This window comes from Hippopotamus amphibius, chromosome 9 (assembly GCF_030028045.1).
Source record: "Hippopotamus amphibius kiboko isolate mHipAmp2 chromosome 9, mHipAmp2.hap2, whole genome shotgun sequence".
Taxonomy (NCBI): domain Eukaryota; kingdom Metazoa; phylum Chordata; class Mammalia; order Artiodactyla; family Hippopotamidae; genus Hippopotamus; species Hippopotamus amphibius.
Genome location: NC_080194.1, coordinates 114,493,012 through 114,517,178, shown reverse-complemented (window position 1 = coordinate 114,517,178; position 24,167 = coordinate 114,493,012). Strand labels below are relative to the sequence as shown.

At 46.8% G+C, this 24,167-nt stretch overlaps 1 protein-coding gene across 7 annotated transcripts in view; it reads left to right on the top strand.

Moving 5' to 3' along the window:
• The window catches only part of KATNIP (katanin interacting protein), a 203,098-nt gene that overhangs the window by 64,999 nt on the left and 113,932 nt on the right, over nucleotides 1–24,167 (top strand). For 5 of the 7 annotated variants that reach the window (XM_057749980.1, XM_057749982.1, XM_057749978.1 and 2 more), the window contains 2 exons: nucleotides 6,574–6,705; nucleotides 11,155–11,283. The exons of 1 other annotated variant lie outside the window; for it this stretch is intronic. In XM_057749980.1, the coding sequence (XP_057605963.1) occupies nucleotides 6,574–6,705; nucleotides 11,155–11,283 (261 nt within the window). The remainder of the gene's footprint in view (nucleotides 1–6,573; nucleotides 6,706–11,154; nucleotides 11,284–24,167) is intronic. One more of the 7 variants, XM_057749981.1, reaches the window with a different exon arrangement.

Here is a 24,167-nt window from a genome sequence, read left to right as displayed (position 1 = left end):
CTGGGGGAGCCAGGGAGGCAGATGGCGACGCTGGGCTGGGCTTCCGAGCGACCGCCCGCCCTGTGGACCGGGCTGCGGGTGATAAATGGCCCTGGTTGGTGCTGTCCGTTTTTCCCCCACCACTCGTCGGCCTTAGATCTTTCTGCCGCTATCAGTGGATTAAGATTTATGGCTTCCTCAGCCTTGTAATACTTGGGTGGACAGCGGCCTAATCAACAGAGCCGTCGTTTACCAAAATGCTGTCAGATGTGATGAACGTCATCGGCTCTTAGCATTAAATTGGTAGTGAAGGGATTGGCCTTCCAGCAATTTACTGTGGGGTGGGCTTTCCTTAAAGGCCTGGAAAGCAAGTTCATTGCAATTATTAAAGTGAAGGCTTTGCTCTCTCCCTGCTGCCATATCTGGTTTCCCGTTGGGGTCCAGGCAGCTGAAGCACCTCCAAGAAAGCTCACAAGTGAAAATGTGAAGCATGTGGGGCCTTTGCCTTTGCTTTCTTTCTTTCTTTTTTTTTCTTTCTAAGTTTCAAAAACCCCTGCAGTGAGGACAATAAATGAAACAGCCCATAAAGCATCAGCCTTTACAGTGACCTTGCTCGACATAGACTGTCAGAACGCGAGCACTGTTATTTGTAAGAGATCAGACAGATCTGGGAAGAACATATCAAATAAGGTCGATTTATTCCCCACCGCAACCCAAAGCTGCCTCTGTCAGTATCTTCAGAGCTCTCCCACCTCTAGAGGGAGCCATTTACATACCGCACAACCTATACAACCATCCAGGGCGGGCCCCCAGCCTTGCTCTTTTTTTTTCTAATTGATAATAAGCATTAATGCACACCTCTTAGAACACTTTGCTATGAGGGGTGGCGATACACACAAAAAACTCTGAGCATGACACTGGGCTGAGAGTGGCTGAGTACAAAACAAGCTGGCCTTGGGCTGGCATACGGAACATGGGTGTTTAGGCTTTTAAACCCTGTTCTAGTATATAGTTGATACTGCAAGGGAGTACCAGGTCTGGGCGCCTGCAAGTAGGCGGGAGAGAGCAGCCGCTCAGAAACGCCCACTCCGGGTAAAGCAGTGTGCCAAGCGGGGAGGCAGCCAGAACCTCGGGCATCATCTTTGCAAGGGCGTGAAGGTGGGAGGCAGGGAGCAGGCAGACGAGCCTGGGTGGCGGCGGGGGGGGGGGGGGGGCACTGGGAGGGCTGGGTTGGAACCTGCTGCCTTGTGCTCCTCAGCGGCAGGTGGGCGTCCTCGTGTGGGTGGGGCTGCTCGCCATCCCCTCCCCGTGGGGGCAGAGGCACTCCCTGGGGCTGGGGCGGGAGAGCTGGCCAGATGGAGGGACTATTTATTTCCCTCTCCAGCACCCACTCAGTGTTTAGACACTCTTTCTGGACCACATTAATTTTGACACATGTTGCTTCATAAACACATTTTTCCGTTATATGCACTGGGTGGGTTTCTTGAGGCCAGGATGTTGGTTTTAAAGTTTTTTTTATATCTTGACATGTTTCCAGAACCTAGTATCCAGTTAGCACTCAGGGAAGACTTGCTGATTAAGTTCCCTAATGCCTGTTGCAAACCTGTCTCCTGATGTCTTGGTGAGGCAAGCAGTTGTGCTAAGCTCCTTGGAGGGAGGATGGAAAAGCTTCAGAACAGAGAGACGCACACGGACTCTTCTCCGTGAACGCTGGAGTGCCTTCTCATATTTATAATTAAGATCAGACAAGTAGAGCTGCATTAATCCCAACTCTCTTCCTTGCCAATGAGAATTTCCACTTCAGGCTTGGCTGGATCCAGGTGCTCAGACAACGTAGCAGCGCTCATTCACCATCACCTAACTCTGCTTTTTTCCGTGTTGCCCTGGGTGAACCAAGATGGCCACCAGCAGCTCCCAACTTACATTCTGTCACCTGCTGTTACATCTCTTTAACTCCTCTAAACGAATCAGCAAGACACATGGGCTGGCAGGATCTAATGCTCAGACTGGCCAGGCCTGGGTCATGGGCTCCACCCACCCTGGACGCAGTTCCACATGAATGCTTGGATTAGGGGTGGGGAGAGGGAGGATTTCCCAGAAGAAAACCAGGGTACTTTTACCAGAAGACAGGGGAACGCAGGCTGGACAGGCAGAAGCAGCCGTGCCCACCGCAAAACCGCACAGACCTCCTGATCGCGCGCTACTCCAACTTTAGTGTGCGTGTAAATCACCCGGGTTCTTGTTGAAGTGCAGATTCCTACATCTGCGGTGGGCCTTGCAACTTTGCACTTCTCACAAAGTCCCTAGAGAAGCCAGTGCTGCTGGTCCCTGGATCGCACGTGGAGTAGCCAGGCCCTGGCCCCAGCCCTCCCTTTCCAGAGAAAGGAACAGAAACCCACGGAGGGGCCAAGCTGCGGCCGAGGCCTGGGCCCCGTGCTCAGTGGTCCTCCCTCCGTTCCCCCTTCTCCCTCCCTCCCTCCTCTCTTGGACTGTTTCTTGCCAACATTTGAATGTTATTGAGTGGTTCCCGGGAGGAGGGGGGAGCACATGGTGGAAAACCCATCCCCGCCATGCACTCCAAAGCCTTCACAGCTTCGTCCTGGCCTGAAGCAGGAAAGCCCCCCGGAGCCTCCTGGCCTGGAGGCCCCAGCTCTGTGGATTCCGTGGTGCCTGCCCTCCACAGACCCCACTGCTGGTGCCAACAAATTCTCTGAGAGCGAATTGACAAAGGCTGGGAGGCAGTGACACCATACGGGGAGCCAGAGCCCAGGGCAACGAGGCCAACAGTCAAAAGGAAGATGGGCGGAAGGTGCAGTTCTAGAAACAGCAAGGCGCACTTAGAGCCTGGGGAGCATCGCCATGTGACAGGATCGCCTGTGGAAGGAAAAGTGTCCCAGGGCCCCTTCTTCCTGCACCTCTGCCTCCTCCCAGTTCTCCAATGAGGGGCTCCCTACCTGCCTTTTTCTGCCTCTTACACTGTCTCTCCAAGGCCTTTCCCTGGGATGATCTATAGCCCAGCCCTTGCCCCTTTAGTGTTAAATATTCTCAGGGAATTCTCGAAACCCTCTCTGTTCTTCCCAAAGGCCACTTTCACCCAGGCTGGATACATTTCTTCTTCATGTGCCTGTTGGGGGCAATACAGCATGGAGGTTCAGGACTGGGGTCAGTCAGCAAACTACAGCCGTGGGGCCAAGTTCGGCCACAGCCTGTTTCTGTAAATAAAGTGTTTTAGGGACACAGCATTGCCTGTTTATGTAGGCATTACCCATGGCTGCTTTGGGCTACAATGGGACAGTAGAATATTGTAGCAGAGACCACAGGGCTGGCAAAGCTTTAAGATATTTACTCTTTACAGGAAACTGGCCCATCCCTGGTTTTGAGGAAGGCCTCTGGAGCCACGCTGCTGGGGTCAGATCCAGGCTCTGCGGCTTTCTAGCTGTGTGGCCTTGGCCATGCGGCTTACACTAGTGTGCCTCGGTTTCCCTCTGAGGCGGCTGTGAGGCCTACATGAGCGAATGCCCCTGAAGCTCTTGGACTGGCACCCACTGCATTAAGTGACTTGGTGCCCAGTGTGATGGTGGGGGGTGGGGTGGGAGTGCGGGCCGTGTAGACACAGATGAGAAAGGACTTCTGTCCTAACGGATGAGGGTCCCGTGGGGCAATGAGGCTTACGATCGTCTTCATCAAGATAACGGCTAGGTTCACGAAGCTTGTGGGGAAGCGGAATCTTACCCCGGGGATGGAGGGTTCTCAAGCTGGGGTGTCAGGGGAAATGCAAGCGCTAAATCGCCCTTGACTGTCCAGCAGCTGGGAAGTCTGTCCAGTACACGTGGCTTGGTGGACCTCCTCTGACTCTCAGAGTGACGTTTCAAGAGCCCTTGCTCTCAGATGTGTGCATGTGCACGGCCTCCCCACTGGGGGCACCTCCTTAGGTGTTGCTCTCTGGGCGCCTGGCTCGCCCCACCCTGGCCCCAGCCTTGCTCACAGAGTCCAGCACAGCCCTTGCTGGAGTCAGAGCATGGGACCGGTGGCGGTTTCTTTGCTTGACTGTCCGGGCGGCTTGCTCCCTGGTCTATGGTGGATGAAACATACACTTGAGGGGAGGTCTGGCCCCCTGTGTGGACTCGCTGCAACATAAGGTGAAGAGTGCAGCCCCACTGTGCTATCATCACCGCCCCTCGCCAAGGGCTCAGCCCATCACTGCGAGGCATCCTCTTGGCAGTGCTGCGAGGAAGATGTCGTTAGTGCCGCTCTGACAGACGTGGAAACCGGTGCTCAGCGAGGGTCCATGACTTGCCCAGGGCTGCACAGAAAATAATCACCAGAGTGCCAGGAATCGAACCCGTCTGCCTGAGTGTAGAACCCAGGCCCTAAACCACACGTGAGCAACTCTAAAACAGCCTCAAAGAGTGACAAGTGCCCGAACGAGGGTTGTCCACTAGGATTCAGCTCAGCTGCACATGACGGACACTGGACCGCTGGGGCTTAAAGGCTATCGTTGTCTCTCCTCTGACGTGAAGGCCTTTGGAGGCAGCCAGGCAGGGAGGATGGGTGGATGATGCCCCCAGGGACTCAGGCTGCTTCTGTTTTGCCGTCCTTAGCCTGTGGCTTCCTTTCTTATTCTCACAAGATGGCTACCCTGCTCCCAAACGTTACATCCGCAGTCCATCAGGATGAAGGATGGAGGATAAAGGGCAAAAATCCTGTGTCCCTGAGTGAGTCCTGATTCGCAGGGAAACAAAACAGCTTCCTCGGCAGCTCCTGCAGCCGCTCAGATCCGCCTCACACGCCTTCCCAGCTGCAAGCGCCACCAGCGACGTGACCACCTTAAAGGGGCACAATACCAACTCGATAGAATCAGGGCTCCGATAAGTCAGGCTGGAGAGGGCCGTGGACAGCTATTGGGTGGGTGGAAAGTGCCTCCAGAATTTAGGTAGGACTTGGATACATGGAGGATATTTGAAGGTTGGAAGAACGGCATGAGCAAAGGCACAGAGGTGGGAGGGTTTGGGGCACAGGTGAGAGTCAGGATTCTGTCACAAATAACATGAATCCTATTCGCATTGGCTTAGGCAAATGAGAGGAAGCTTCAGCAATGGCTTCCTTCAGGCATGGCTGGATCCAGGGGTTCTGAACAAATCCACCAGGACTCTGCTTCACTCTCTCAGCTCTCTTTATCTCTGCGGAAGGGGAACAATGGTCCCCAGCAGCTCCTGGAGTGCCTCCCTGTAGCTTAGCACCGCTGCAGGAAGAAAGCATCTCCTCCCACAGCTCTACCGGGAATCCTGGGGCCACTGTCACTGGCTGCCTTAGGTCCATTCCCATCCCCGAACAGCTGACCGGCGGGTTGTGAGGGATGGAATGGGCTGACTGGCCAGGCCTGAATCACATTCCCACCCCCTCCTTGGGCTACATGTGGACTGAGCCGGGGAGGGAAATGGGACCCGGAGGAAAATGAGGGAGGCATTCCCTGCAGGCTGGGGAATGAATGCTGGGCTGACAAAGCTGCAGGCACTCGGCGTACAGAAAGCAGTTTTGCCTGGCCCAGGTGTGAGGTGCGTGAGTGTATGTGTGGGAATCCATGTAGGAAAGGTAGGTTGGGGCCGGGTTATAGAGACTTTCACATGCCAGGTGTACCATTTAGGGTACAGGTCTGGCTGCTAAACCAAGGAGACCCAAGTAACGGTGGCTTAAACAACATGAAAGTCGATGTCTCTGACACAGGTTAGTGATGGGCAGTCACCTTGCTCTGCGCGGTCATGCAGGAGCCCAGGTACAACCTCTTTTGTCACTCCAGCCTCTTCCAGATGCCACCCCCTCCCACAGTCCTCAGCAGCGTACCGCCACCTCATCATTGCAGCCAGCAGGAAGGGGCTCTCCTCTTCCCTTTCCGGGTGCAACCTCAAAGATGCACACACCTCTCCCTCCCACCCACACAGCATGGGCCAGTATTTACCTGCTCCCTCCCAGCTGCTGGGATGCTGGGAGCACCAAGTGCATATCTGGAAACACAGTACAAGAGAGGAAGAGGAAACAGACATTCGGGGGACCGCGTGCAGGCTGCCACACCAGGCTGAAGGATGGGTTTCCTAAAGAATGACCCAGGGATGCGAGGAGAAAGAAGCCCCACCACAGTTTCCATGTCCCCAAAAGTTTGGAATCTGTTCCATCCATATTCCATTTTAGAATATCCACAGTGTGTGTGGAGGAGGGGGTGAGGGGGCCATTAAAAGCCCTGAGAAGTCCTGGCCCCAAACCCAGGCTTTCCTAAACTTACTTAGATCACAAAGCCCATTTGGGAAAGTTTAACATCTACTAAAATTCTACCAATAAGTTATTTCAAACCAAAAACTTACTACAAAAACTCTCCTGGACACGCTTTAGGCAATAAGAACCGGTAAGGACCTGAGCAGAGGTGGTGTGCGCCATGCGGCTGGCCTGCCCCGGGTGATGCCGGGGCCGGGTGCACCCTGACCCGACGGCTGTCACGTGCAGACACGCCACTTTGCAGTGAACCCCTACCGTGCTCGCCCCTCGGAGGAATCAGGGTGTCCATTTCACCATATCTGAAACGGTCCGACTTTTTGTGTGTAGAAATCTGTGCAGATCAGAACGGAAGCCGGCCCGCGGCTCCACATCGAGCCTCCTCTGGACTATTCCGAAGATTTTGAGCCATGTGGGGGTGTGACCGCCAAGGCAAATGATGCTTCTGGGGATCGTCCACAGGTAGGACTGTCCTCAGCTCGGGGCTGTAGCGGCTCTTGGGGGCGCTTTCTAACAGTTACTTATTCCTTCCTTCGCGAGCCCCTGCCTTCCTTCATGCTTGCATTTATTTCCTGCACTTTAGCCAGCATTTGAACCTTGTGCTAGACGCTCTGCTAGGGAGCCGGTGTCCAGAGGTCAGCGAGGCTGGTGTCTGACCCAAAAGAGGCAAAAGCGTATAATCCCTCTACCTCAAGAGGGAGCTGAGAGGTGAGGCAGGGTGCAGTGGGACCAGGAGGGAGAGTATCTAGGAAGGCTTCATGGAGGGAGTGACATTTGCCTGGTTCCTAAAAGCTGGGTAAGATGTGAGGGCCAGGGAGGTAAGGGTAGGTAAGTCGAGCTGATACTCAGCCTGTCCACACCTGTATGCATGAACCTGTTGTTAAATATTTTGAATATCCATACCCCCCCACCCCCAACCCACAGCGCATCAGAAACTACACGTGGACATACCCAGAGGCCCTGTGTCACTATAGCTCGGAGTTCATGTCCATGCAGCAGCTGACGAGGTTGACCGCCGGGGTATTTCACTCCCCTTCCTCAAATTGTCATTTCATTTCTGAAATCCTTAGAATTGTAACAGTGAAGCCCAGTCTTCCATTCAGCAAGCATTTGCTGGGTACCTACTTTTGAGCATCAGGCTCTGTCCTAGGCACCAGAGAGGCAGAAATGAAAAAAACTGACAAGGGGCCTGTTCTTAAGCAACTCACGTTCCAGAGGGAGAGACAGACAACAAAGAATGAAACCAAGAAATAAATAATGCCATGATTTCAAGTATTGATACGTTCTAGGAAAAAACCCCAAACAAACAAAGGGGAGATGGAACAGCCTGGAGATGGGCCAGCGTAGGAGACAGGGAACATCGCACGGTAGAGAGGGAAGGAACGCCTCTCTCAGGTATGATGTTTCAGCTGAAACTTGATGGATGAGAAGGAGCCAGCAATGGGAAAAGCATTCCAGGCAGAGGGAACAGCAAGGACCGATGACCTGAGGCTGGGCTTGTTCAAGGGTGCACGATGTAGGCATGAGGTGAGCAAAGGGGAGTTAGAAGGCGATGAGGTTGGAGGGGCAGTGGGACAGACCTGGCAGGGGTGGGGATGGAGAGTGGATTTTCTTTCAAGGGCATCGCTTTTATACTTAGAAGGAGTGTGTAGATTATCTCCGTGGTTATGTACAAGCTAAATTTTCTAGAAGAGCCAAAGTCAAGTTGCTAAGCCAGTCCTGCCCTATTTGCCAGAATGAGATGGTTCAACCTTGGACCCAGGCTGCAGATTCCAGAGGCTCACCAGAAGGATGGACTTCCTTCCACGTGTGGCTTCTGTAACAAAACCCTGCTTTTCTGAAGTGAAAATGATTCACAAAGGAGATGGAAACATCACCCAGGAAACAGTCCTCTGATCACCGTTGCATATGGGTGTTACCTTCTTTGCTCGTAAAGGAAGGAAAATTAAAGAGCAGGCGATCACTTTCTTTCACATCCCTGCTGCAAAAAAAAATCTGAGAGTTAATTGCAAATTTGTGTCTTCCTGGGAAAAAAGTCCTTTTTTATGGAAGGATCCAATGACCTTGTTTCCTTAAAAACAGTGCATAGAAATGGGATTTTTACAGTGGACAAAATTGTAGACTCCATTGCCTTCAACACCCATGTCCCACACAACACAACACACACACTTTTGAATCAACCAAAAGGTTCTCTACTCAGGATCAGTCTGTGCAAACAGCCCTCAGCTTCCCTTAGTTGGGGAGGCTGGTTTGTAGCCAAATTCAGTCCATTACAGCCCCAGCCCCGCCCCCTGTCTCAGAAGGCGTGCATATGCCCTTCAAGCAAGAGGCATGCGAGTCCTCTCCTCCTCTGGCCATTCGGTAACCCCTGTTAAATGAACATATATTCCTTCCTTTGCAAGCTCCCAAGCTCCCTGCAACACCACGCAGCCTGCCCCTCGCAAGCTATTAAACTCCATTAGCATGCCTGTGTGCACGTGCTCTGAATCAGCATCACCCTGCTTGCCGCACTTAATTTTCTCCACCGTGAGTGCCTGGCGGTATTTCTTCCTTCCCCTTTTCTCCCCATCTTGAGGGGGCACCCCATAAGCCTTCACAGTCAATTTCCCCTCAGAGTTATCTTCCTGCTAAGTGAAAGAGTGAAATGGCCACACCAGTTTTCGGCAAAGGCAGAAGCCTTAAGAGGTGCAATCTGAACAGAGAAGGAAAAAAAAAGCATGCCTGGCTAAATATACTCAGCCCCCCTCACACTGTTTGCAAGTGCCGCCTGAAATGGAGCAAAAGGAATTGCTGTCCGCGCGTGTACTTTTCATCTGACCTTCACTGTTGAAACACACCAGCCTTTTCGCCTTCCATCAGATCCTCAGTGAACTTCAATTTCTTGGCGCTCTGAGTTCACAGACCGGCATGTGCAGGCACGTTCTGTTGGTCTTCACCCTGGTTGACTGGGCTTTTTTAAAAGATGTGAATTACAGGCTGACATTTAAGTATCGGGAGATTCCATGTCAAAATCTGAATTGGGGGTTTCTCTTGAAAAATCAAAAGATTTGGGAATTACATTCTCATATGACAGCTGTGAGTGGCGCTGGGTGGGGGTGGGGGTGAGGTAGCTGTCCCCTTAGACAAACGTGTGGTGCAGGTACCACAATCCCCACCTCGTCCCAGGCACCATCTAGATGCTGCAGCTACAACAGACCAATATATAATATGCCAGCAGGCGATCGGGCTTAGGACAGAGTAGGGGCTGGAGAAAGTGGGCAGGGGCTGCCATGTGACACGGGAGGGCACGCTTACCCTTGATGAGGTGCTCTGTGCCTGGTGGCCGCGAGGAAGCCAGGGAGTGAGCAGGTGGAGAGGAGCTCCCACACACAGGGAGCGGCAGGTGCAGAGGCCCTGAGCAGGGAGGACAGCAGGGAGGCCAGTGTGGCCGGAGCCCAGCGAGCCAGGGGGCGGGGAGGACGGGGTGAGGCCGGAGACACAGCCGAAGCTTAGGTGGCGCCAGGCTTCGAGGGCTGCGCTAGGGATGAGGGATTCTACTCTGAGTCAGAGGAGAAGCCGTCGGAGGGTTTTGTAAGCCATTGTAGCCTAATGACTCCAGGGGAAGGAGGGTACCTCTTTCTTTCCAGAGAGTTCTCCTAAGTGCCAGGTCTCGGTTCTGTTGGCTCTCCTTGGGGTATGTGTGACAATGGATAATAAGGCTCCATTGAAATGCTTTCGGCTCCATTTAAGGACCAGGAATGAAAGTACACGTTTTCTTTTTCTTCTGTTATTAAGGTATCCTTTTTTCCCTGACAATGCAAGATCAATATTAAAAATTTGAATGATAACAGAAAATAAAAGTCCTCTCATAATCCCAGTGCCCCAGAGATTATTACTATGAATAGGTGGGTATAAAACCATGTCGACTAAACATTGCATATATTTATTATATTCCTTGAAAGTATATATTAATTATATCCAAGGTGAGATAGCTGATCTGGAATGTTCCGGCCCTGGCCTGTTCCCAGTGAGCAGTATTTTCTACGTTTAGTTATCTTATCAGTCCCCGAGAGCATGACAGGTGATGGGAAGAAGATTTGCCCACCCCGGCATCTTCTGGAATGTCTTCTCTGAGTTTTTCTTTCCATCATGTAGATCCTGGAGTGGCATGAATTGGATATTTGCCAACAATTACAATTCAGAGTTTTGATGGCATTGTTACTTGCTGACGTATGTAACGACTGAAGACCTGTCTCAACCCATGTGCCACCAGCAGGGCTGCCACATGTGGACTCTGCCACGGCCCATGGCGGCTCACCCACTGTCAGTACAGTGTAGATTAGGTGGTTGTGCCATCATTGGCCGGGCATCCCCCAGTGGACCAGCCCACCCCACTCTGTCCCCGGCAGGGCTCTTCAGCAAATCCCTTCGGTCACCCTTCATTAATTTCAATGGTGAGACCTTAAAAAGGAGGGATCGTTTTTTTTAGGGCAGTTCTGTTGTTGGGGAACTTCTGCTGGTTCAGATTACCATATAAATAACCTTTGAGCAAGTGCCTTTTTTTTTCCTTGATCTTTTATTGTTCTTTCCACATAAATGGGATTATACCATCCAGGCTGTTTGATATTCTCACCGTTTTTAGTCAAAAACATGCCGGGGGCATCTCACCACATCGGTACTCTCTCAGCCATCTGAGCCCCGTGGCTCTGAGCACCGCTTAGGTTGTTGGTGGCCTGAGTTTGAGTCCGGGTCCACTTACTAGCTGTGTTCCTGCAGTGGTATTGGTAAAGCAGGGATGTTTGATCAGATGAGCTTTAAGAGCGAGAATGGCTTAGGGAGGCATAGAGACCGATAGAACGGGGACATACAGACGTCCATCTCCAGGGACATAAGTTGCTTTTACCACGCCCAGTTCTCTCTGCTTGTCCCTAGGATACCAAATCTCCCACCAGCACCACACCCTGTGATTTTAATTTCTCCTTTCTGAATGCACATGGACGCCCTGAACCTCCAAGCAGTGCGGACAGAGAAAGGATCCTCTTAACTATTCAGGATGTAATGGTAAGATGGACTTTCACATCCTAACTGTCAGGGGCCAGGGTCTTCTCCATACCAAGCAGTAGGGCCACAGGATAGACCCCATGAGAGAGTCTCCATTTACACCCTGGAAGACAACACAGATCACAGTAGGATTGGATGTTAACAAAAAAACCTCTGGCCCACCCGCCAGAAGATTTCGAACAACACGAGAGGCTTGACCTAATACCATTACTTTCTTTAATGATAGTAAAAGCTCACATTAAATGAGCACTTACTCAGTGCCCAGCACCAGGTGGAGGGCATAACATCCATCTGCATTCATTAACCCTGAGAGTTCCTTGCTAGGAATTTTCATTCTCATTTTATAGTTTGAGGAAACTGAGGAATGAGAAATGATGTTGCTCGCCCAGGCCTCAGAGAAGTCCAGACCCCAGGATGCCTTGTTCCATGAAATTAACAGTCACAGGCCGGGAACTGCGCTGAGCTGTTTTTGCTTCCGAAAGGGTAGGGTCTATTGTGAATATTGATGTTCTGCCTGGGAGAAAGGTGTTCAGAGGTGGCCATCCATCAGTTCGGCTTAACTGTTTTAAACAATGATGGAGAAGACCTCTCCTCTGCCAACTATTTTCCCAGTGAACCCCAAGCTGGGAACACTGATGAAAAATGTTTTCCAAAAGTGAAATCCAATGAAGAAACAACCAGACAAAGCCACGGTGAGGGACAGTCTACAAAACAACTGGCCTGGAGTCTTCAGAAATGTCAGTTGCATAAGAGACAGAGAATTCCTGTTCCAGATTAAACGGGGCTAAAGAGATAACACAGTTAAGCGATGTGAGATCCTGGGAGGTTGGGGGGATTGCTTTAAATTTAAGGATGGTTGGGGGAAAGTAATGAAATTTGAAAATTGTATTATATTAGAAAATAATACTTCATTGATGTTAAATTTCCTGAATTCAGTAATTATATTGTGGTTATGTAATAAAAGGTCCTCGTTCTCAGGTCTCTGAGAATTGATGAAGACTTGGTAAATGTAGGTGACGGGTATTTGGGCATTCATTATACCCTCCTATTATGCTATGCTGATAAATTTTCTATGGGTTTTACATTTTTTCAAACTAAGTTTTTAAGACGCTAGCACATGAAGGAGGAAATAAGCTGCTTCAGTAGAGCTAAGCATCAGCAAAGGACGAAATAGGAAAAAGTGAAAAAGGAGACCTAGTTTAAAAAGCTTAGTAGGATTGTATTGTTGTCAGTTTCTGGATTGCGCTATTGTGCTATCATTATACAGGATGTTACCACGGGGGCAACTGGATGAAGGGTACACGGGATGGCTCTGTACTATCTACAGTTAGCTCACAACAAAAAGTGAAAACCTAACTAAATAAAATAAACACAAATGTCCAGGTCCTATCATCCAGAGGTTTTGGTTCTGATCCTGGGTTTGGGCTCAGATATGGTTCCTCTTTTTAAGCACCTCATATAACTATAATTTGCAGCAGTGTTTGAGAACCACTATTATATATAAGCAAAAGATAGAGTTGTGGATCTTAAAATTTGATATGCACAAGAATCACTAAGGATTTTTTTAAAAATATTTACATATTTGGCTGCGCCAGGTCTTAGTTGCGGCACACAGGATCTTCACTGCGGCATGTGGGCTCTTTTAGTTGTGGCATGCACAGTCTAGTTCCCTGACCAGGAGTTGTTGAGTGTGGAGTCTTAACCACTGGACCATTAGGGAAGTCCCAGAATATTTTTTTATATAAATTTATTTTTACTTATTTATTGGCTGTGTTGGGTCTTCATTGCTGTGCATGGGTTTTCTCTAGTTGTGGCGAGCAGGGGCTACTCTTCATTGTGGTGTGCGGGCTTCTCATTGTGGTGGCTTCTCTTGTTGCAGAGCACGGGCTCTAGGCACATGGGCTTCAGTAGTGGTGGCACGTGGGCTTAGTTGCTCCACAGCATGTGTGATCTTCCCAGACCAGGGATCGAACCCGTGTCCCCCGCATTGGCAGGCAGATTCTTAACCACTGTACCACTAGAGAAGTCACTGTCCCAGGATATTTTTTTAGGTGCATATTTTAGGTCTAATTTTTAAGCTATGAGAATTGTTTAGCACAGTTTTTAACAGACAAACTCCTGGGGATTCTGAATCAGAAAGTCTGAAGATTAGAGTCTCTCTCAAATGGAAGGAAAGTTTTTAAGACCATTTGGACTTCATAGCTTTGATTTGGGGACTATAAAAGAAATAAATGTTAAAATTGGAAGCTAAAATCTCTTCTATGTCATGTAAAATTAAAATAACTGTAAAGTAAAAAAACAAAATAAAACAACAACAAAAATCCAGAGGTTCACAAAAGCCACAAAGGGCTGAGAGGGGGCTCTGCCCTTGTCTTCAAACCATATCCTGCACTTCTGGAAACTCAGGTAGGAGAGCATGTCAATAAATGAAAGATACGAAAGCATAATACTTCCTGGCAATATCTCCTGTATTACAGATCAATTTCTATCCAGAATATTGATCATTTGTATTAAGAAAGATTAAATTATGTTTAATACACATACTCTTTTAAGAAGACAAGGAAGTCTACTTTAGAAATATTTTCATATAAAATTATTGTATTTAGGTTTTTGACTATTTAAAGAGGGGAATTTTAGATAAATAGAAAATTCATTTTATATTATTAACACATTATTATATTAATAAAATGAATACGCACCCTTCATATTTGGTTTTCTCACTTCGGTCACATTCAAAATATGTTGCACATTTGAAATATGTCTCAAAATTGAGAAAAAAAATTCAGAAAAAAGAGGGGTATGTAAGAGAGGGTTTCTTATTATGACTTTAAAAAGTTATGCTTAAATTTGAGATAAAGGTAGAAATATAGTGATAAATGGAAGAGGTATATCCAAAGGGGAGGGCTTGGACCCGTGACCTCAAGAGCCAACTTCAGCTCACGGTGTGTTTCATTGGCTGGCTTGGTGTTGTGCTGTAATCATTGTTTCTGTTTTATTTTGAATTAGAAAACTTTTTTTAAAATTTATTTATTTACTTATTTATTTATTGGCTGCGTTGGGTCTTCATTGCTGCACACGAGCTTTCTCTAGTTGCGGGGAGCAGAGGCTACTCTTTGTTGTGGTGCATAGGCTTCTCATGGCGGTGGCTTCTCTTGTTGTGGAGCACGGGCTCTAGGTGCACGGGCTTCAGTAATTGTGGCACATGGGCTCAATAGTTGTGGCTCATGGGCTCTAGAGTGCAGGCTCAGTAGTTGTGGTGCACAGGCCCAGTTGTGGTGCAGCATGTGGGATCCTCCCAGACCAGAGATGGAATCCCATGTCCCCTGCATTGGCAGGCAGACTCTCAGCACCAGGGAAGCCCATGAATTAGAAACTTTTATTCTAAGCATTGCACCCTTCACTTTGCCCTGGTCCTCACCTCTCCCTATTGTCTGACACTGAGTCTCCCATTGCCGTTTCACATGACATTACATTTTCGGAAGATGTAGGAAGCTTGAGGCTCCTGTTTTAGGGAGGAAAAAGAGCAAGTGACTGAGACTCAGAAAGTCTGGAGAGGGTCATTGGGCTTTTCTATAAACTCTGTGGGACCTTGGCTGAGTCACACTTTTTGGAGTCCCATTTCCTCCCCTGCAACAAAAAGGGATAGATTAGATATTTCCTATGCCTGTCAGCTGTGAAATCATGCCTCCTAGGTGGTGTTTATAGACATTCCTATATAGCAAAATCCACAGGAGCAGAGGATACGTAATAGTTCATGGAGCCCCCCACTCATCCAAGGACTGTTTCTGGAGGCTGTTTGCAAGTTACATATTTAGGGCTTGAAACACCCTTCCCCCACCCCAGATCTAAGCTTCATGGTGGCAGAGACGTGTGCTGTCTCGTTGCCTGCTGTGTCTCTGGTCCCTTGAAAAGTGCCTGGCGTAGAGTTAGTTTGCAAATCTTTGTTAAGCAAGTGAATTGAGTAATTGATTGATGGAATCCATGAGCGAGCATGGCAGAGATGTTGATTAGGCCCCCTGGCCAGCCCACACATAGCTGAGTTCAGTCATCACATCGCCAAGTTATAATTATGATGACAGTATTTTCCAAACTATGAATCAGGACACATAATCTGACAAAGAATTTTTGTGCTGCTTGGGATAGACGAGTCAGTTTGGGAGATGTAGCTTGGATTCAGAAATGTTGGGATTTCTGGCAGACGGTGCTAATTAAAATGGATAATTTAAGTGACATGAGGTGTGGGGGGGGGGGGCGGTAACAAGGACGGCACTTGGCCTGGGTGTCAAGGCATGGTAGAATGTAGCTGGGATGTAGGGAACAGTCTCCACACAGCTCAGCTGACTGTTATCATGTGGAAATAGGGGCCCGGTGGCACCAAGCTTTCTAGTTTTAAGAGAAGCCAAGTATCTTGGCTTGTTTGTGTTCGATTTCTCCCATTTTTTTATGTTGGTAACTAATTCATGATTTTCTGTGGACCAAACAAAATATGCCTGCTGGCCAGATTTGGTCGTCAGACCACCAGCTTGCAACTTTTGATTTAGACAATGAAAGCTTTGTTAGCTCCTGACAAGAGAAGAGGAAGAGGTTTTTCTCCTTTCCAGTGGCACTTGGGTTACCCCTCTGGTACCCGGAACCATCGGGGGCATGACATCCTGAATGTACCCAGAGATGCCCAACTGGATAGCTCAAACCAAAGAACCACCTGGCTAACAGCATTAGGCAGGTTCCTGAGCAGGAATAATTCAGTGATGAGCATGAGTGATTTGTGTGGAATGATGGTGAACAAGTACTAAATACCCATGAAACACAGGTCCAGAACCGAGAGATGTAGGAATCCTTTCACCCAATAGAGCATTCCTGTAAGTGAAGATACTGGATGGTATTTGAATTCCTAAAGCATCCTTTTCAATCTTAATGAAAATTTAAAATGATCTGTGAATCAATAATGGAATAAATTATCTTTATTTCTTACATTTATAGCCTACTTGGAATTTCTTAGGTATTTTCACATTATTTTGTATCATTTTATATAAAATCTAATAGATGAGTGATTTCTCATTAGAAAGGATTCAAACAATTTAGTAAACTGAGTAAAATAGGAAAGCTGTCTCTACTGCCCAAACCAGGCCCGGCTTTCTGTTCTATTGATCATGCATACTTTATTTTGTTATTCATTCATTCATTGTTTTCTATTTCAGTTCATTTCTTCTTTTATCTTAATTCCTTCCCTAAACTTTTTGGTTTAATTTATTGCTTTGATTCTCCCCCACCCCCATTGCATAACCTGGATTCTTACCTTAAATGCTTAATTCACTTATTTTCAGTTTTATTTTTTAATACAGCAATTTTAAGGCTATAAATTTTCCTCTGAATACTGCTGTGTCCTGATCTCACAAATTTTGTGTGTATGTAGTGCTCTCACTGTCATTTACTTCTGTTGGTTTGTGATTTTAGGGATGTTTTTTCCTCTTTATTTAGAAGAGTTTTTACAGATGTTCTAAGTAGAGAGTTTTTGTTTATCTTTCTGTGTTTGTTTATAATTTTACTACATTATGATTAGAGATTGGTCTGTTTGATTTCCATAGTTTCTGAAGTTTTTGAGACTTTGTGATCTACCAGATCATTTTTATGAATGCTCTATGGTATTTCAAAAGAATAATCATTCTCTTTTTGGTATAAAGTTCTCAGTATATCTATTAAAGCAAGTGTTAATTGTGTTATTTAACCAGGCAATTATGTATGTCCCAGTATAGTCCCAACCACCTATATCAGAATCACTTTGGCTTCTTATTGAAAATGTAAATTCTCATACCCCATTCAAAGATACAGAACTGGGTTTAGAGGGGGGGATGGAGTACTCAGAATCTGCATTTTTAATAGGACTCCCAGAAAATTCTTATGCTCATTAGCAAACCACTGCAATAGAGCCCTCATTAATTTTTGTCTATTTAATCTGGGTGAGTTCTGTAACATCAATTTTCCCTTATATTTCTCTGTTTTTGCTTTATATATTTCAAATCTCTGTCACTGTGTGCATATAGAGTCAAGATGTTTTCTGATAGGTTGTTCCTTTATCTATATGAATATATTAGTATCATTATCTTTGTCCCATTTAAAGCACCAGGTGGGCCTTTTCAGTCTAAAGGCTTGTGTCTTTCTTTAGCATTGGAAAACATTCATTTATTATTGTTGCTGTTATTGTTATTATTTTCTATTGTTTCTGTTCTATCCTCTGGAGCTTCTCTTGGGCAAATGTTGGCCCATATCTTCAAGCCTCTTAATTTTTCTTTCATATTTTTCTTTTTGTCTTTTTATACTGTGTTCTTGTGAAATTATTTGGCTTGAATTTCTAGGACACAATTTGTCACCTTTTAGCTCTTTCTGTATTTAATTTATCTTTTTAAAAATGTTAATGATAAAATTAACACTTAAGATCTCTACTTGTTTCTTTTTCGTGGATGAAATGTCCTCTTAAATCTCTCCAGGGTTATTAATTTTCAGTATGCTAAAGTCTTCCTCTATTTATTCTATTAACTCTCTTGCATTGGGTATTGGTTATTTTCTTAATTAAATTTTGTGCCAATCTTCAGAGTTTTGGTTTTCCCTAAATGTTTGGTCATTCTTGGTTGTCTGCTTGTCCTTGTATTTGAGAATCCTACTTCCTCTGCGTGTTCTATTTGATATAACCTGACCCTGATGTTGGCTGGGGCACAACATACTCCTGGAAGCTGTATGTCTTAGTGCCTCTTCCAGGTATGGGAGCTCCTAGTCTACCTTGGGGAAAACGATCTCCTGGGCATTGCCCTGCCTCCCTGCCCCAGTGCCCACATCCAGGCGTCAGCCTGTGTGCACTCAATACAGCTGGGGAAGGGCCAGCAGCCCTAAAATGCAGCCCTCAGTGAATGCCCCAGGGCTTCCTCTCACTCCACCTTGACTCTGGACTCAGCTACACACACACACACACACACACACACACACACACACACAATTCCTTCTATAGAAAATCCTTGTTTTGGTCCATAGTTTCCTCTGCTTTTACTGCTTCATAGATGTGATCTCTGCTTTCTTGCCTTTCAGGAATTCCTCAAAATTTCTAGTGATCCAGCAGCATTCTGTGTTGTTTGGTCTCCATCCCGCCATCCCTATCCAATTTCCTTCTCTTGATCTTTCAGTCACCTTCCCACCCAAACTCTGGGCAGGCTCAGATGAGGTAGCCACAGCACACTGATGCCACAGGGTTTGCCCAGGGCCTCATAGCCAGGAAACGGTTCTGTTTCCTGAGTCTGTGCTCTTTCTCTTATACCACTCCACTCCCTAATAAAAGGATGGATTTCTTCTTCATAATAATGGACATTTGAGACTGAACTCTAGGGGGCTTCATAAATAAATTTAGCTTTGAATGAAAATCGGTGAAAGAAAATCCAAGGTTGAAAGGGGGCAATGAGAAAGGAGCAGAAAACCAAAAACATTGCACAGGTACTTGAAGCTCGGGTAAAACTCATATTTTCCTAGCCATAGTTCCATCAGAATTGATGTAGGGAAATGTGATTTTTAAAAAATACACAGCGTGGACCCTAAAGTTAGAGCTCAAGTCACTTTATTCTGGGAAGTTTGTGATTTAGATGCTACCAGGCTTGAGGTGTGGACTGGTAAACCTCAGATGTGAGTTCTTCACACTCGTTATACTTGTAATTTCATATGGAATGGCTGTCGTTGTTGCCATATTGTAAGTTTCATGAGAACAGGGACTCTGTCTTATTTATCAGTCTATCCCTAGCACTTAGCAATCAGATGTGCTTATGGGGACTCATATATTCAACAATAAATGAATGAATGAAGGACAAATTATTCAATAGTTAATTAATGCCTCAATGCAGGGTAAAAATCATTTCTGGGCCAGGCAGGTTAATATATGTAAAATGGCTCATATAAGGCAAGAGGAGTTAGTGGGAATTATTGCAACTAACAGTGCATGCAAATCCCAATTTTATAAAATTACTGATCAGATGAGAGACATTATTGGGGGTTCGCTGCATGTCCATGACCTGTACCGCAGAGACTGCTGCTTCCTCTTGAGGGCTCTCTTAAAGTATCCAGTGTGGCTTCATGGTCTAAACATCTGATCTTCTTGTAGGCAATGTCAGTAGGGCCTGAGAAATAAAAAAGAATATGCTGTCATCTCAATGTTAAATTTTCCGTAAAAACTAGACCTCTGTTAGAGCAATCATGAAACACTAATTCATAGCTATTATCTCATTGCATCCCTTCCACAACCTTGTCAAGTTGTCAGGGCACATTTTTTCACGTGAGAGGTGGGGGCTTGAGGCTCAGAGACTTGCTTGGGGACACAGGGTGACTGGAGTCAGGCCCAGAACCCACGCCCAGAATTTAGACTAAGCTGTTCCCCTTTCTAAGTATAATTAGAAGTTTACTGCTTCATCCACTAACACTGAACACACGCTTTAACACATTTAGTGCCTTCATGGCAGCTTTGTGTCTAAAGCTTTTACAGGCAGGTATCATCAATTTTGTGTAAGCCAATGAACGATCACAGAGCACCTGACTTGCATCTCGCTCTAGAGACCACTGGCTTCCAAGGCACAGGTGCCAGGCAGAAGGTACACATGGGCACGGGACGAAAAACCTGGACTTTGGAGTCAGACAGTCCTTCATCCAAACCCTGGCTCTGCCCTTGCTAGCCGCATGACCTGGGGCTGCTGTTGAAGTGCCCTGAGCCTATAAGACGAGGATACATATGCACAAAGGTGGTGGGAGGCTGCAGGGAGATAAGGTGTGTAGAGGGGTTAGCTTGGTGCCTGATATGTAGCAAAAGCTTTGTAATTGGTGCTATTGTTGATAATATAGTTGTTGCTGTTATTGCAGACATTTCATGTGCTATGGTGATCCGGTTTCGTTCTTTTCCTAGCCCATCAGAAAAGAGGAAGATTAGGCATGTAAGGCACTAATCCACTGACCATCAAACCCCAGCTGTGTTTCAGTCACTGATCCAGCATCCTTCCTTCCCTCACCTCCTCCCTGGCTCTTTAGGAAGGAGGCCAATTTGTATACAGCCCATCATCTGCTCTCCACCTGTGGTGTTTGTAGTCTGCCCTCCATGCAGAAGGCTTTCTGTTGAAAGGGCTTGAGCTGAACATTTTAAGGGCTGAGCATTGAAATTGCATATAACAAGGTTTTAAAGCAAAGCTATAAAGTAAGTTTTCACAGAGGCATCTCAGGATGACAGCTTCAAAGCAACTGGTAGATGCCCCAGCATGGTATCCCTTTGAAGTATCAGCAGGTTGGCTTTCAAAGCGACCAACCAAGGTCGTCATCGTTCCAGACGGAAAGGATTTGAACAGCTTTCTCGAGGGAATGTGGCTACTTAGTTCATCTCCCCTTTGCCCCCGGAACAGATGGTTTTTAGATCACGTGGGCATTGTAAGGGCCTAGTTTCCTAAAGTGTGTTCACCCAGTGTGAGCAAATGTATTATTTTCCTTTGTGAACAAGATAGCAGCCATGCAGAATGTAGGCATCATATATGTATGTGTGTGTGTGTGTGTGTGTGTAACAACTATGGCATTTAAAATTACATTAATTTAACAGGAGCAAAACCAAATTTTAACAGAAGGAATTGCTGAAATTCAGATTTCTTTATCACAAGAGAGATTTCTTAAAATATCCCATCTGTTTAATAAATTATGAACAAAATATTAAGAGGTCGGAGTTGCCATTTTTAAAAACCCTGTCGTTTCCATTTAAGATGGATATGCATTGACTAATCTGCTATGGAAAATGAGGCCCGGGTGCACCCACACTGCCTGTTCTCTTTTGGTTTTTGTGAGCTTAACCAAGAGCTTAGATTTAGAACATTAATTACATTTCAGTCCAGAACCCGGATACGCACAATTGTCTACTACAGTTGACCCTTAAACAACACGGGTTTGAACTGCATGGGTCCACTTGTGTGTGGGGTTTTTGCAATAAATATAGCTTCTGTATTTTCATTTTACAGATCTTTAAGTATGGGGAAAAGTCTGTATTTGGTTAGGGATCACAAAATATGAAATCAAAAGAACTAGGGTTTGAGTCCTCTTCTATCCAGACTGCTTCAGCTTCCTGCCCTTGGGTGAGCCATTTATCTGTTCCTTTGCTTTTTCTTTTTTTTTTTTTTATTTTTTTTCATTTTTATTTTTTTTATGAATTTATTTGTTTTATTGGCTGTGTTGGGTCTTTTTGGCTGTGCATGGGCTTTCTTTAGTTGCGGTGAGCGGGAGCTACTCTTCGTTGTGGTGCGCGGGCTCCTCATTGCCGTGGCTTCTCTTGTTGTGGAGCACAGGCTCTAGGCACGTGGGCTTCAGTAGTTGCAGCACATGGGCTCCATAGTTGTGGCTCACGGGCTCTAAAGTGCAGGCTCAATAGTTGTGGCACACGGGCTTAGTTGCTCCGTGGCATGTGGGATCTTCCTGGAGCAGGGATCGAACCTGTGTTCCCTGCATTGGCAGGCGGATTCTCAACCACTGCACCACCTAGGAAGCCCTCAGTTCCTTTGCTTTTGAGGCAGAGATAGCAGCACATGGATTTTTAAAAATTAATTAACTAATTAATTAATTGGCTGCGTTGGGTCTTGTTGCTGCACATGGGCTTTCTCTAGTTGTGGCGAGCGGGGGTTACTCTTTGTTGCCGTGCGCGGGCTTCTCACTGCAGTGGCTTCTCTTGTTGCGGAGCACGGGCTCTAGGCGCTCGGGCTTCAGAAGCTGTGGCACGTAGGCTCAATAGCTGTGGTGCACGGACTTAGTTCCTCCGCGGCATGTGGGATCTTCCTGGACCAGAGCTTGAACCCATGTCCCTGCTTTGGCAGGTGGATTCTTAACCACTGCGCCGCCAGGGAAGCCCAGTACATGGATTTTTGACTGCATGAGGGTCAGTGCCCCTAGCCCCCGTGTTGTTCAAGGTCCCTTGTACTTCTTTAGTCTCCAGACAGCTTCAGTGTTCACCGTTAGACCTTTTATCGCAGCATCTCCTGGTCTGTGTTCTTTGATTTTACTTTGCATTGTTTGGATTTTGTCCTCTGGAGGTTTTTTCCCCTGAGAAGGACTTATGGGTGCTATATTTATATTACCGGAATTTCTTCCTGTTGAGATTGGTGGCTTGTTACTTTTAAATCTGGATGACTTGACTGGATACAGTAAGTTAGACGCTGCTGCATTATGTACCGGCATCAAGCACTGCTGCTCGCCCAATTCTGAATCCTTCTTTCGGGGACAAGATGTGTTCCAGGGCTAGAGATCAGTAACTGTCAGACCACTGCCGTTCAGGGTCCTCTACACCACTGTTCCTACCACTTCTATAGGGCATGTATTTATTTTCAAGACTAAGGAGCAGGATTTAAACAAATGTAAATACCAGATTTTTTTTCTATTTATAAAATTGGAAACATGCTTATAATAAAAAATTAAGTAAAACAAAGCAGAAGACAAAGTCCTCATAATACCACCCCAGACAGAATATTATTAAGAGTTTGATGTTTATTTTTCCAGACTTATTGTATGCCTATATGTGTACATACTAATATAATAATTATTTTTAAAGTCAGGTTTATACTATATGTACATTTTCCAATATGCTTCTTTTTTCCTTGAACATGTATCTCGCTGTCTTTCTGAATAAGTGCACAAGATCCACCTCATTCTCTGTAAGGGCTGCCTGGGGCTCCGTCAACGCCTGCTCTGTTAGTAATTTAACCCATCTCTTACTGATGAATGTGCAGGACATTCTCAATTATAAATGATGCCTCAATGATCTTTGCCTACTTAAGACTGAAGGATAAATTCCTAGAAGGGCTGGGGTGAAGGGGGCATGTTGTTAATTTCTAGTCAGCCATTTCTGTCATCTCAGCCTCCAAAATACATCTCAAAATGCATCTCCCATCCCCACCTCTGCTGCCACCTTCCTCTTTACCTGCTACCGCAGCTACAACTGTCTGCCCTGTTTCCATCCTGGCCCCACCTCTCAAAATCCATTTGGTACTCAAGAGCCATAGTGACCTTTAAAAACCGAAATCAGATAATGTACTTCTGCTGAGTACCCTTCGTGACCTCTCCTGGTGCATAAAAGAAAGTCCAGACTCTTCTCTGAGGTCCACAAGGCGCTGCCCAGGTGACCGCTTCCCGCTCCCCACCCTCCGCTCACTTGGTGCACACTGCCTTCCAGCCACTGCTGCTTCCTGGCTTTTGCCTCTGCTGTTCCTCCTGACGCACTTGTGACCCAGACGCTCCCTGGGCGTGCCGTCCTCACCCAGCCTTCCCTGACCAACTTTCAACAGGGCTGCCCTCAGCCCACTCACTCTTGGTCCCATCCTCCAGGCAGGCTTTTTCCTTCCCAGTCCTGGCCACATCTGAAATGCCCCTGCTTCTTTTCCTTTATGCACGGATTGCCTGAGGCTTTTCCATCCGACTCCCCACCAGGACCTCAGCCCTCCACGCAGCGCCCGTAATGTGCCTGCCTATGTGAATAAATGGATGATAATAGTCGCTGCATCAACTTCCCCATTGGTTGGACCCCAAAAGTGAGTCCATTTCACACTTGGATAATCTAGACAGAGCAGGGAGCTGTGGCTGAGGGCACACGTCATGACTCTGCCACTTCATCATTGTGACAATTTGGACCTGCTTAAAGGCTCTAGGTTTCCGTTCTCCAACATGGGGGGACTCCAGAAATTCAGTCACTTAAAATATGGGGCTGCCACATGGTGAAGGTAACAAAAAGGTGGAGGGGAACCTGCGCAGCTGACGGTGGGTTCTAGGATCCTAATACCCCATCCAGATATTTCCTGGAACTGGCAGTGGGTGATGGCTCCACTTGGCCTTAGGCATCCGTGGGGAGG